Raw genomic sequence first — 14,836 nt, 5'->3', positions numbered from 1 at the left:
CGTTCACTTACGTTTTAACAGGTCTGACGCTACTATGCGCCCCGGCTGTATCTAGGCTAACGGCTAACATGCTAACTATTTTTATGTCACTAGTCACTTGAAACAAATTTAGGACGATAGGAGACAGGTTGAAATAAACCGAAACTTCCCTTTAAGCTTGTATTACCCACAGACCTTATTACAGGTGTCTAACCAAAAACCCTTAGACTTTGAGAAGCGGGAACCATGAGTGCTAACTATCCGGAGTTGAGGAATCATTCGGGCGCTCTGTGGTCTGTGCACTGTAAAATCTTGAGTGAACTGTGGTTTTTCAAGGTTTCAGGTTAATTTCACAACCTTGAATTACATTTTGGTTAAGGAATATTGAAGCCAAAATGGCATCTGATTATTTTGAAGCCTTTTCTTGTGATCTAAGGCAAATTACAGGGGGAAAAAAATCACCCTGATCGGCCTTGAATCATGCCTTAGGTTGTCTTATGATACCACTACCTACATGCTAGCTTAAAAAATATTTAAAGTATGAGTAAAGTACTTTAAACTGGCCAAGCTTGGGCTTATAATGAGCTTGTCAGTTATACAACCAGTCAGCCAGCAGCTCTTTGGCATGTTGGCATGCCTATGTCATGATGTCATGAAACTTAATTTGCTGCTTTTCTGAGCTGTTCTCTGCGATGCTACAAACATTACAAGAAGTGATCTTTCCCTAGAAGTTGACTTTGAGAATAAATAGTAGTAACCCAGTAGTGAAGATGCACAAGAGTAAAAGTAAATAACTTAAAATACATAAGATTGCCCAACAGTAATTAACATCTACTTAGAATGTCGTATAGCAACACGTTAGCTTCAAACAGCTAAGAGCTAGCTTGGATAGTTGTAAACTAAATTAACAAACTACAGAACACAGACCAGCTGTGATACAAAGGTCTTACAGATAATGCTCTAACAAAGGTATTTGGAGACTAGATAAAAGACATTTGGTGATATTTGTTTGGACACAGAGCTGACAAAATGGAGGATGTAACAGTGTCAGTTAAACTGTGATGGAACTGAGCCGGTTGCTACTAGCAACAGAACATTGAACTAGAACCAACTGACAGATACAGAGAGTACTTTGTGTGCTGTCATAATAGACTGTATGGAAGTGGACGTAGCCTCCAGGTCCGAAAAGTAAAGCCAACTGAGCCGTGCAGGAATGAGTCCTAAAACGTAGAAATGAGTTAGCATTTTAGCAATTCTGATTCCTTCATCTTGTCAACGGGTTTTTGGTTAGATGCCTGAAATAAGGTCTGTGGTTAACACAAGTTTATGAGACTTTAATGTTTGATTCTAAAATACAACCGTAAATACCCAACTTGTAAATTTTGAAGCCTTTTTGTGTAAGGCGGTTGCTAACAAGTGGCTAACTGAGACTACAAATCGCTGTCACACAGCCGGCAATGTTGAAGTTGCGACCTATGTTTATAGCCTAACATTACCTTTTTTACTTTTGGCTTTAGAAATCATAAAAGTGATCTTTGTTTGTGAAGGTAATTACTTTGCTGAACAAAACTTGTAATTATCATGAACTTTTTTGCCACTGTAAATTTTCTGCAATAATCCGAAATCCAAAGAAAAAATCCCATTGGTTTTTTGTTGAGGGAACCAGTATGATCTTAACTTCAATGTTAGCCTATGAAAAATTGTCATCCTTGCAGCACTCTATGCAGAAGTGCCTTACACCTGCATTCTTTCTCATGGTCAGCAGGTGATGACTCCACTGGTTGCAAAAAACAAGTTTGATTGTTTGTATGTCAAAGAGAAAATGGCCCAACTTCTAACTTTATTTATTACCTTAGCCAACATTTTCCTAATAAGTATATGGTCTCAATCACTAGTTTCGAATCTCCTTCAATTCAATATGATTTAATTCTGTAAATTATGATCCCATTGAGGGTAAAACAGACGATAAAACATGGCATGTTTTAGGGCGTGGCTACTTTGTGCTTGACAAGTAGCTACCATGGTGATCTGCCAATTACGCATTGCATAGGCATAGCAATGTGTATCCTTACAAGCTCCACCCTCTCGTCCAAATATGGTCACTTCTGGCACCAAATAATCAAGATGGCAACGGCCAAAATGTCAAACTCAAGGCTTGAAAACAGTGGTTGACAAACAAATGGGTGATGTCACAGTGGCTTCGTCCAGTCAGTTACTGTGATTTGTTACTTATCAGCTTATAAGTATTGCTAATATTAGCAATAGCGGTGTTCCAGTGATGCTTCTCTTTGGAATACAAATCTTGTATTTTTTTAACAGTTACTACGTTTGAAAGAAGTCGCTCTTCCTACTTCCCCCTTAAGCTTTATACAGTTTTTCAGCCCATTGTTTTACTGCCTTGACTCAAGCTGGAGCAAGTAGCAAAGCAACCTTTGATAAACCAAATGTTCTCCACCTTCCCAGCACCAAACAGACAGACAAATTTAGCGACTAGCTGGTGACACAGTGAAGCATTTAGCAGCTGAAGAGCCAGATATTTCCCTCAGGAGTTGGTGGAAAACAAAATTAGGTTAAGAGGACTTACAAGTGCTTCCATTTGTCAGGTAGCCACAGACATGACTCCGAATGAATGCTAATGTTGCTGCTAGATGAGTAAATAGGCAAATGTTTGCTAGCACGTTGGCTACAACAACCTCAAAATAGATGTCAGTGTTGTGTTTACAACTTTTTGCGCTGCCCCCAAGAGGTTTTGCTACTGTTTTGATTGAAATAATTGAAAGAAGTATGAGAGCAAGGAATTGAGTATGGTCCCCCTTAATAGATGTAGACTTCAAATGTTTCATATTTGTATTTATAACCCAGTTCTTCCTTCCTTCCCTCCAACAGTGCTCACAAGCCAGCACACCACAAAGGTTCTCACACACAAGCGAGCCTTCAGCGATGAAGCCAGTAAGATCACAACAGCCTTCCCTCGACCAAATCTGGCAGTGGAGTCTCTGAGGGGTCAGACCATGACTCAGTCCAAGTCTTCCCTGTGTATAAATGGCAGCCACGTCTACGACTCCGAGCCGTGCACTCCAAAGAGCTCAGGAGCCCACCAGTCCAAGCTGGTTCTGCTGGAGAAGTGCTCCCCGCTCTCCCGTTCCCTGCAGAACCTCACCAAGAGAAGCGACGACAAAGGTTCCTTTGGGGATGGCCGACGCTGGTCCTTTGACAAGATGAAGAAAGAGGAGGAAGAAAAAGAAGCTCAGGCATCGTCTTCCCCACTTCAGCAAACTCAGACTGGGGGTCGCCCCGTGCAGGCAGACATGCCGGCCACCTCCTCTGCTTCTGTTTCACCCGACAAAGGACGGAAGCTAAGAAAGACCTTATTCTCTGGAGGGAGGAGTGATTCTCTCCCAGCTAAGTCAGACCTGAACCAGAGTGGTTCGACATCTGAGGGGAGGCTCAGAGGCTGGTTTGGCTCCAGTGATTCCCAGAACAAGCCAAGGTGAGTCGGGGTCATTTACAGGCTTGTCACTGGGCTCCACAGTGTTTGATGAATGCACTTTCTATCCAGGCACAACAACAGGCACATTGGAGGCCTGTTTTCACCCGGGTGTCCTGAGTTCAGTGTTTGCTCTGCTCCATGCTCATTTGAAAATGGAATAGATTTAGTATGTAGTTTACTCCATTTTACAACCATGCTGTATCATCACCTCATACTGTATTTTCCACAAATAGCACTCAAGCATTTCCATTATCTTTATCAACGTCTGTCTACGTTTCTCTTTCAAAGATGCAACATCACTGTGGTTTAGAAGAACACTCTCACAGAAGGATGTGAAGTAAATCACTCCATGTTGATATGAGCTCAGCAGAATAGCTGCAAGTGCAGATGGTCCTGAATGGCTACAATGCATTTTTTATTTTGCTTGATTATTTTGCAAATGTGCTTTGCTTTTTTGATTAAGTTACTGTTTTCATGATTCTTTTATTTGGCCAGTTTCATACTGATGTTAGTGAAGTTTTCAGAAATGTCACTTAGTATTTTGGTTGTCTTTTCTGATTGTGTAAGAAAGATGTTCCCCATTTGGTGACCTGGCACATCATTAACTAAGAGGACTATTGTGCCCTATTTTCCTCTGCAGGCTGGAAGTTTCTCCTAAGGTAGAAAGCAGCTCAGATGTACCCCCTCCCCTCCCTCCTCGCTCCCCTGTACCCCCTCAGTGCTCCTCTCCCTCCACCTCCCTCTCCGGTCATATCTCACCTGATGACTGCAATCACACCAATCCCTTCACCCCCTCTTCCTCCCCCTCCTCGACCCCTCTCTCCCCCTCCAACCCTTTCCCCTCACGTATGCAGCGCAACCCCTTTTTTGAGGATCTCATAGCAGAAGAGTCACAGCGGTCACCTCCTTTTGCGCCTTGCTCCTCTTCTGGCTCATCCCCCTTTCACTACACCACTCTGCCCTCCCAGCCCTGCACACCCAGCCCTGCTCACAATGCTAATGCTACAAATATGGCTTCCATAAGGCGGGAGCGCCCCAGGCCAGTAGCTAGGCAGATATCACTCCCTGCTTTATTACCCAGAGCTGCTACACCTAACCCCTCCGCCCCTCGCTCCATGTCCGAGAGCACGGGAGAATGGGACGACTCGTTTGATGCCTTCGCCTCCAGCAGGCTCAACTCACCAAAAGGGAGTCTTCCTCAGAGACAGCTGAGAACCAGTCCAACTTCATCTTACCCTCCACTTAATAACCACTCTAATCAACACGCACACGAGCTGCAAACATGTGAAGAGGAGCCTCCACCTTTGCCTCCGAGGAGACTTTTAAGAACTTCAGTGAATGAGATTTATTCAGACGGCTGGCTGCACAGAGGTCAAGAGCTGGCTGTCCATAAAGAAGCCTACCTGCTCTCACAGACCGGCGTGGCCTCGCTGCAACGTGGACGAGAGGGAGAAGGCAAAAGAAACAGTATATCTCCGGACCCTCACACCAGCAGCGAGACCTCCGACTCCCTCAGCGTCAACTCTCATTCATACACAAATATAACATCACCAGGACTCATGTCTGAAGAAAAGCTCAAAAAGTTTAAATATGAACCTTTGGAAGATGACACTGACCGCTGGGGAGGGATGCTGTTCGAGCAAGACTTGTATGGACGCGTAAGAGGAAACTACGGACAACCCCAAATAAATCGTTTATCGTTGAACGCTGAAGAAACAGCTGGAAATAAGATCACATCTGTGAACTCAGGACCTAAAGCCCTTCTTGATAGTGAGATGTCTGTTGCAGACCTTCTGAACATGTCATCCATTAGTCCCTCGATGCCAGATGCAAAGGCACTAGATATTACAACCAGTCCAGTCGAGGAGACGGAGTGTAATTCACCGGAAGACACATGTATCAACAATAATGTGTCTTTCTCACTATGCTTAGGGGACCTGAACATGAATAATTCAGATTTTGGTTTCATTGATTCAGATGGCTCTTCTCAGTCGGAGGTAGCTGATACTCTCAAAGCGATCAAGACTTATCCACCACCACCAGAAGCCTCACAGATAGCTGCTTACCACGTGGAGACAGTGACCACACCTGAGGACATGTTCACCTTGAAGGACACCTACATACCTGAGCTGAACTCTTCCATTGAAATAATCGCATCGTCTAACAAACTGTACAAAGTCTCTCCAGTTTGCCAGGACAACTGCCAAGATCCAAGATGCACGCTGAATAATGTGGCACCACATGGTGACTCCAGGGTGAACGGCAGAGAGATCGCTTCTTTGTCGTCACAAAATCAAACATCTAATGTAGCAGAATTTGGAACAGAAGTTTTATCAAGAAGCATGGATGATTTTAAAAAGACACAAAAGGACTTTGATGATAATGGGAACCCGCAAGCTGAAACAGGCGCACCTAACATGAAGGAGCCGTTTCCTGCTGTGGTTAGTGCGCGTTTCAGACCAAAGGGAGTGTCCCGACAGAACAGCAGCGGCAGCCCGAGCAACCAGAGCAAAAGTGGAGACAGAGAGTTCGAACAGTTCTTGTCCCTCGTTCAAAATATATCAGAAGTCAGCGAGGGACCGTTGTCGTATCAGCCCTCTAAATCAGCTCTGTCTTCCTTACTGGCATTAGCAGATAGTAGCACCACACATCAAAATGAGTCTAATACAACATCACACATATCTCCAAAAGACAACACTACATCTCTGTGTGCAGAGGATGCAACAGAAAAACCCTCTGATATCAGTTTTGAAGATCTCCACGCTAAAGTAGCACCAAACTCGAGAACCCCTTTAAAGTCAAAGATTGGGCAATCTTTGCAAGAACCCTCCTCTCCCTCCATTCTTTGTGCACACTCCCTGTCCGCAGAAGCACCGGCTACGCTCCACCCTACCCCTGTCTGTTGCCCCTCCATACAACCCTCAAGCATGGGGCCCAGTGCTGGAGCCAGCAGTACTCTGGCTGTGGCCCCCTACACCACCTCCTCCTCCACTGACCAGCCCCTGGTCGATGCACGGCACTCACTTTTCCCTGAGGAGACACAGCCAGCTAGCAACCTGCCCCGTCAGGAGAGCAGGTGAGAATCCTCACACTAGGATGTGACATGTGTAGGTATTCACAAGCTGCAGATTTCTACATACACCACAAAACACGGATTAATGGATTTTGTTTTTGTTGCTTTGTTGACTGTTGGCCTGGCTTGTCTGATGTTGAATGCATTTGTGCTTCTGTAAGTTTACTCATCCAAAGTGGCTGGATGATTCCTGCTGCATTGTGCTTGGCTTTGCTTCACGTTTGTGTTATTCATCTCATGATTCAGTTTCTTGTTGGCTGTTGTACATTTTGTGTTTCTTACACTTTGTTCTGCCTAAATTTAGCTCCTTTTCTGCTCCTCTGACCACCTGATACATCATGTCCAGATATTTATAAGTGAAGGCTGATAGAGATGTTCCGATACCATTGTTTCCTTCCTGTTACCGATCCCGATTCCAGTACTTCCATTACATTTAATAAAAAGTTAACAGCTGTATTGTGCTAACTCTGTATGGATGCGAAATAGTTGCTGTCATTGCTGAACGGCAAGGCCCAGGTTAAACTCTTTGTACCAATACATACAGAGAATCAACACCATAGAATTTTCTTCAGTAACCTAGTTTGATATTTTGCTAACTGCTAACGTTAGCATGTTTAGCAGAAGTCAGTTATATTTACCACTCTAAAATAGTAGTTGCCAGTGGCTGCATAGCAAAACTTCCTGTGTAGGCTGCTGTCTTACAGCGGCGAGAAACTGTTTTATTTATGTATGAAACTACTTTAAAGTTTATCAATAAATTACATGGAATCGGATCAGTGCAAAGACTTGTGTACTTGCTAACACCTGATCCAGCATTTTAGGCAGTATCTGAGGCATTTCGGAGCTTGATGTTGGTACTGGAACAACTCTTAAAGCTGGTGATCATTTCCTCTGTTGGGATATATTATATTACTAGGATATGACTAGTAACTAGGATGGGATAGTCAGTATAATTGTAATTTCAGACTTATGGCTCAAAAACAAAGGCAATAAAGGGTAACGTAGAGATGATGCATACTCATGAATAAGGGCAGCAAATTTCTATTGGCACACTTAGATTCAGTGCCAGGAAACAAATAATTAGTATACTTTGTTATGCTCGGTGTTTTTGTTTATGATATATTTACAGCAGATAAAGGAGAGAAAATGTCATATTAAAGGAAATGACCACTTTAGAATAATTTACTCCACTTTTATAGCATAATTTCTCGCCGTGGTCAGTTAACCCGCCCTGCAGGAGTGCTGTGTTTACATGGCAACTCGCGCGAGAACTAGCACCACCACTAGCCATCAGCTAGTCTTGCGCAAGTTGCCATGTAAACACAGTATGCCTGCAAATCAAAATTAGGCTTATTACCATATAGGTTTTTTGCCCCAGCAGTATCTTTATTGATTTTAACAACAATAAACAAAGACATACACATACACACCCAGTATGTGTATATGTACAGCCACAAACACGCAAATGAAAAGGACACCAGAACAAAATCTTGGTACAACGGCCCAGTATTGCACACATGTAATCCACCCCCATCCCCCACCCCAAAAGTATGAATTTAAAGATATATAATTAAATAGAGAAATAATTAAATAAATAAATTAATTAAAAAATAATGACAATAATGTAGATTTTTAACTAGAAGGAATTTTCTTTGGCGTTTTAGTGCATAGACAAGATACATAATATACAGAATATAAAAGATATGCAAAAATATATATATATATATTTGTGATTATTCTGACAGTTTTTATTATTTTGTTGCAATTGTAATATGAGTCACAATTTTATTGGGACTGGCAATTTCTGCATTCAATTTTTACTGTAAAAAATATAAAAATGATGACGATGGGATTTTTGCTGGGGTCTGGACCAAACAAGCAAGTATTCTGACGTCTAAAATAGGATTTGTATGCTGGCAATAGCATTAGCACTAGTCTGAAGAAGAGCATGAGCTCCAAACGTAGATGTGGATGCGCTAATAATTTGTGCTGAATGGAGCTTCAGTGTTGTTTATTGTAAATTTTTTGGGTCCTGCACCTGCCTCAAACGGTATCAGATGCGCAGGACTTCTCTGCTTGTTTGCACCTCTGAAGCCCCACCATGCATCATTTATAATGTTATGATGTGAGACATTTCACCTTCATCAAAAAATTCCAGCTACTGCAGTTTTGATACTGCACTTGGCCATAATGACAGTTGATAGTATTTCTATTAGGCTAGTTGTACAGCCCCAGAAAAATTGCAATAAGAATATTGTAAACACTATTTAAAGTAAATATGCACAGTCTAACTTTAAAATGACAGTCGGGCAAGATGTGCAAAAATGTGATCATGTTTTAAACCATGTTTATTGGCTTAGAGAGAAACAGACAAAAGACCACAGAGCCACTGTTACTCAGAAATTTAATTATATCCTTTTATTGTCAATAATAGAAGCAACAAGAGAAAAAAATAAAGTGTTATCTCAGACATGCAGCTCCTCTCTCTGCTGTGATCACAAAAAAGCTTTAATACCAGTTTTTATTCTGATTTCTGTTTTCAAACATTCCTCTGCTGCTGTTGTTCTTGTATAAATCAGCCCCGTGTTTCCTCTCCGAGATGATTTCATCCTCCAATTACAAGCGAGCAAAGTTCTTGTTTTAACTCGACTCACATGGCTGCAGTTTTTAACGCTCAAAGAACAGTAGACGGTGCTTAAATGTTTCCTTTGTGCTGCTCACTGTTCCTTCACAGATGCCTTCACATCATCTGATCTGCTTTGAAGTGTGTGACGTTATAGCTGCTGAATGAACTGAAGAAACAGTAACCATAAATCACTTGACTGTGACAGATTAGTTATGGATAAACACTGACAGTGAACATACTGTGTTGAAGCACTCGTGCTGACCTCTTTACTTTGCAGACCTCATCCAGTGAAGCCGTTGACCGCCAGCCAACCAGAGAAGAAGGAGAGTCGTTCGGTTCTGGAGAAGCTGAAGTCCACCATCCACCCTGGACGCACCGCCCACCAGGTTACAGCTGAACCTGAGAAGACTCAGGTACTGGGACACAAAAACACAACTCTATGAACCCTTTATAACAGGGCTGCACAAAGTTGGCCCGCCATAAGCTTTTGTTTGACCCTCCAGATGTTTAGCAAATAATAAATCATAAATAAATAAGTAAGTAAGTAAATAAATAAATAAACTAAATTAGATGAAATAAAATAAAATAAAATAAAATAAAAATAATAATGATTAGATTAATTTGAAAAAATATATTATGTAAATGGAGTTTATACTTTTTTGTGGTGAAAATGCTCTTTTAATATGTAGGATCCCTAGTTATGAGTTATTTTTCATAATCTTAAGTCCGACTTTCAGAATCAGAATTAGAAATACTTTATTGATCCCCGAGGGGAAACTGTGATTTGATAAAAAATAAAATATATATCGTCACTGTGCTGAGGCTGAAGGTGTGACATAAATCAATAGAATAAAACAAGAATAGAATAAGAGTAAACATAAGAGATATGTACAGTTATGTGCATGATAAAGTCGTATACTGAAAAATATCTCACAGTTTAATAATTGCACAGAATATTGCAGCACTTGAATTAATGCACCCAGCAGATAATTATGAATTATTAACGCAGTAGGTGAATAAAGTCCAGATGCCAGTCTATTGATTCAGAGCGGCTGACACTCTGTGGCGCTCTGTGATGCATCTTGGGGAAATGAGTCTGTCAGGAAGTCGGTTTGGCACGAGTGAGGTAAGAGTAAGTGGTTTCAGGTTTCAGTTACAGTGAAAAAAAAAAAGTTTGTTCAACCAACAATAACCCTTTCATCTTCATTCTGTCAAGGGTCATTCTGACTTATAATAATATAAATTCAGTCATACCTTGATACCATGAAACTGCGATATTTTCTGAGATGGCTATTGTACCATGAAAAGCTCATACTATTTCAACCCCAGTATACAGTACATAAAGAATTGTATGCATATAGCTCAACAGGAGGAAAGTTATTGCTTTGTACTAATGCAGCTAAAATAAAATATACATATGATTTTTTTGGGGAATCCAACTTAACTGTAAAAATATATTCCACACCAGTTACATGTAATTGCCCATGCTCTAGTTCGGCAGTATGTAATTTAAGTTTCACATCTTGTGATTGAGTTGTATCACTGCCATGGTGTACATGAGTTAGGATAAGAGATAGAAAAAACAGACATGAAAGTGTGCAGCTGCTACCTACAGTCCCAGCTCCCTGTTGAGACTGAGCTTACTTTCAACACTGGGGAGAGAAATGCTGATCTCATTAATTCTTTGGCCCAGATAAGAGTTTTCAGGTCCTAAAATTATGTTTCTAGACTATCTCTGTTACACGTTGGACTGTTTCTGGAATAAGGAAGGAATGAGGTGACTCTGATACTTTTGAAAATGTATTACACAGGATTTTTCTAAAGAAAACTAAACAAATTATAGATTCATACAGAAGTAATCCCTCTCAGTCATCACCTATCACCCACTAGGCGTGTGCAGTAGTTTATATATCTGCAGAGACTCTGCCTTCTGCCTGTGCGTTCTTATTTTCTTCTTATTTTTCTGTGTGTGGGACATTTATGGGCGTTTACCCCCACAGCACTCAGGTTACAAACTGTAACTGACAAAGCTGCACAGTATGCCGTTAAAGGAAGATTAATGGCAGGTCCTACCACCATCAGTTTAATATGAAAATGAACATAAGCATACAGTTATTTAAGATATGAGCTGTTTTTGCTCTATTACACATGAAAAATCCTGTCACAACAGCATACTTGTTCATAGGATAACACAAGAAAACTGTGCTCCTACAGTAATTTGTGTATTAGAGTTGATGTACAGACTATCATTACCATTCATTATGTCACCCATCAATAACTGGCAGACAGGATCCAAAAAAATCACAGTACATTTCCAAAATATAGCCATAACACAGTGTGAGTCTCAGTGTGTGCAAACAGCGGAAGAATGAAGTTATTAACGTGTCATACTAAATTACAGAAAGCCATTAGGTCCACAGACTATTTAATGCTTCCATGAGCATTTATTAACACCAGCAGAGCACTCGGTGCTAATAAACACACTGCAGGAGCATAGATGACTTCATTGTTTCCTGTGACTCATTTCATTTTTCACCACTTGGAACACGACACGCCATGGTAAGCCATTTAATATCCATCGTAATAAGCCATTATTTTAATAATAATCTCTCATTTAAAGGGAGAGTTCAAATTTTGAGAAATGCGCCAATTACGCTTTCTCGCAAGAGGTAGATGAGAAGATGGATAGCACTGTCATGTCTGTATGTTAAATATGAAGCCACGGCCAGGAGACAGTTAGCCTAGCTTAGCGTAAAGTGTGAAAACAGGAAACAGCTAGCCTGGTATGAGGGATGGATGTCATAACAATTAATTAAAAACTAAAAGTGATCAATTATATTTTTGAGAATTAAATACAATGAAACTTTAAATATAAAACTGTTAGCCATCAATTAAATGTATTATATTTAAAGTATCATTGCATCATTTAAAGTGCTATATTACAATAAGAACTTCCTACTGTGGACATTTCAGTTGGGAAGTGCTTCCATCTTAGCACCCTGCAGTTCCATTCACCACCATCCGATCACAGTCTGATGAAATCGAGCCCAGATCTCACTGATGTGGGAGGTGTATGATTTACAGGTAGAGGCAGTTCTCTAATCTAAATCCAAGGGCTTCTTCCATTAAAAATGGTGGCAAATTGAACTGCTAGGCGCTAAAATAAAAGCTCTACCCAACTGAAGTGTCCACAGAAAGAAGTTCTTATCGTAAAATATCAACTTAAATGTTGCAATGATATTGTATTCTAAAATTAAATACATGTAATTGATGATTAATAGTTCCACATTTTAAGTTGCATTGTTTTTAATTCCTATGATATTATCCATCCATCCATCCATTTTCAACCGCTTATCCGAAGCTAGGTCGTGGGGGCAGCAGGCTGAGCAAAGTATTCCAGACATCCCTCTCCCCAGAAACACTTTCCAGCTCCTCCTGGGGGACCCCAAGGCATTCCCAGGCCAGATGAGATATATAATCCCTCCAGTGTTTTCTGAGTCCCACCAGTGGGACATTCTCGTAACACCTCTAACAGGAGGCATCCTGATCAGATGCCTGAACCACCTCAACTGACCCCTTTCGACGCGAAGAAGCAGCAGCTCTACTCCGAGCTCCCTCCAGATGCCTGAGCTCCTCACCCTATCTCTAGGCTGAACCCAGCCACCCCACAGAGGAAAATCATTTTGGCCAATTGTATCCGCAACTTTATCCTTTGGGTCACTACCCAGAGCTCATGAGCATAGGTGAGGATTGGGACTTTGATGGACCAGCAAATCGAAAGCTTCGCCTTCCGGCTCAGCTCCCTCTTTACCACAACGGTCCGGCACAGTGCCTGCATCACTGTTAGTTTTCAGCTAATTTATATGACATCCATCCCTCATAGCCTCTCTGTTTAGCTGTACACAAATGGGTGTATACCTTTTGATTGAGCCAGGATTTACCCTGCATCCATCTTTATGCAAAGCTAACTGTCTCCTGGGTAAAACATCATAGTGATAATTGACAGATATGAGAGTGGTCTCATCTAACTCTTGGCAAGACACTAAATGAGCATATTTCCCTACATGTTCAACTCTTCCTCTAACTGTAACATGTACTGACCAGGTTCACACACACTCTGTTCCTGTCCCCTCTCTCGTAGGAGGTGACCGTGGATAACTCAGCGCAGTACCAGCACCTGACCAACATGGAGCTGATCTCCCTGCTGCTGCAGCAGGAGATGGACATGCAGAAGCAGCAGGTGGCCTCCGAGCAGCAGGCGGCGCAGCTGCACAAATGCGAGACCGAGCTGAAGAAGGTGAAGTTACAGGTTCGAGACCTGGAGGACTACATTGATAATCTTTTACTGCGGATCATGGAGCAGACGCCCACGCTGCTTCAAGTGCGAAGCAGACACAAGTGACGACAGTGCTGGTGTTCGTGTTTGTACTGCACATGACGTAAGATCCTCTAGAATACTGTTTCCTCAGAGTGGCTACAGAACACAGGGTTATTATCAAAGATTGGGAAACGTTGTTCTAGAGACAGTCAAACAAATGCTCCACGAAATCTGATCTCACAATCATCCAGGTCTTCTCACTGCTAATACTGCCTTGTTGATGTAGACACGATAATATCCAACATGCATGCTGGTTGCTATCTCAGTTTGGCACAAGCAGAAAACAGAGTCAATTGCTATGAGAGGAAAAAACTTCTATCAAAGCTAAACAATTATTTCACTCATGCTTTGTAGAATAATTTAAGGTAGTCAGCTGCTGTCGACTTAAACTTAAACTCACTGCTTTCTCACGTGCAAAAAATAAAACACAGGCTGGAGGAAACACTTTCTGGATGTGCATTTAAGGTGCTCTTCAGGGGTTAAAGTAGTTCCTCCAGCAAAATATGGTGTTAGCTCAAGTAACCTTAAAATTGCAGCCGTCGAAGTGCAGAAACGACATTTTGACACAATTTTCATCTCGGACTGTTTTGTGAAATGCCAAGTGCACAAAGGTTAACTTGAGGTAATTGCATATTTTCAAACTGAATTCAAGAAATGCTACAAAAAAAGCGACACGTCATAAAAGCTGCGCTGCAATGTGAATACTATAAAGAGGTGTTTCTGCATTAACATCGCTGTATGATAAGCAAATAAACAATACTCATGTTTGACTAAAGACGATGAAGACTTATTATTTGCATTTCTTTTTGTTGAAATTGAATTATTTGACTGTAAATCTAACAAAGCATCGATGCAGCAGATAAGAGTGTAATAAGTTATTTCTATAAAACACCTTTGCCATGATAGTATATCCTCTAATGTCACTCTAGTACCACTGTAGCTACTTGCAATGCTTTACATGACCGCAGTACTGTACTGTAATAAAATAAAGTGCACATGAGCCAGAGACTGTGAGGTCCTTTTGTTGTTGATTTATCACTGATCTCAGTGAGACTGCAGACTAAACATCCTGCACAAACACTGTATGTGTGGTATGTAAGGTATGCTGCAGCAGTGCTCATGTCTCTCCACTAGAGGACACTCCTTTCCATACAGTGGGAGGAGACCTGCTGGTTCAGCACGGACCTTGTCTTCAGCTTTCGCAAACTGACGAGATTTAAACTACTATCTGATCAGAGATGATATTGTTGTAAATTCAGTCTGTTGCATTTATAACAAATGTTGTCAAGT

At 41.3% G+C, this 14,836-nt stretch overlaps 1 protein-coding gene across 1 annotated transcript in view; it reads left to right on the top strand.

The window, feature by feature from the left end:
• The window catches only part of LOC126389511 (rab11 family-interacting protein 1), a 19,801-nt gene extending 5,270 nt beyond the window's left edge, over window positions 1-14,531 (top strand). Inside the window, exons 3-6 of the mRNA XM_050043255.1 lie at window positions 2,866-3,469; window positions 4,110-6,545; window positions 9,446-9,581; window positions 13,310-14,531. Coding sequence (XP_049899212.1) covers window positions 2,866-3,469; window positions 4,110-6,545; window positions 9,446-9,581; window positions 13,310-13,570 — 3,437 coding nt within the window. The 3' untranslated portion in view covers window positions 13,571-14,531. The remainder of the gene's footprint in view (window positions 1-2,865; window positions 3,470-4,109; window positions 6,546-9,445; window positions 9,582-13,309) is intronic.
• The last annotated feature ends 305 nt before the right edge of the window (window positions 14,532-14,836 follow it).

This window comes from Epinephelus moara, chromosome 4 (assembly GCF_006386435.1).
Source record: "Epinephelus moara isolate mb chromosome 4, YSFRI_EMoa_1.0, whole genome shotgun sequence".
In the NCBI taxonomy this organism is placed as follows: Eukaryota; Metazoa; Chordata; class Actinopteri; order Perciformes; family Serranidae; genus Epinephelus; species Epinephelus moara.
This window is presented reverse-complemented; position numbering and strand designations above follow the sequence as displayed.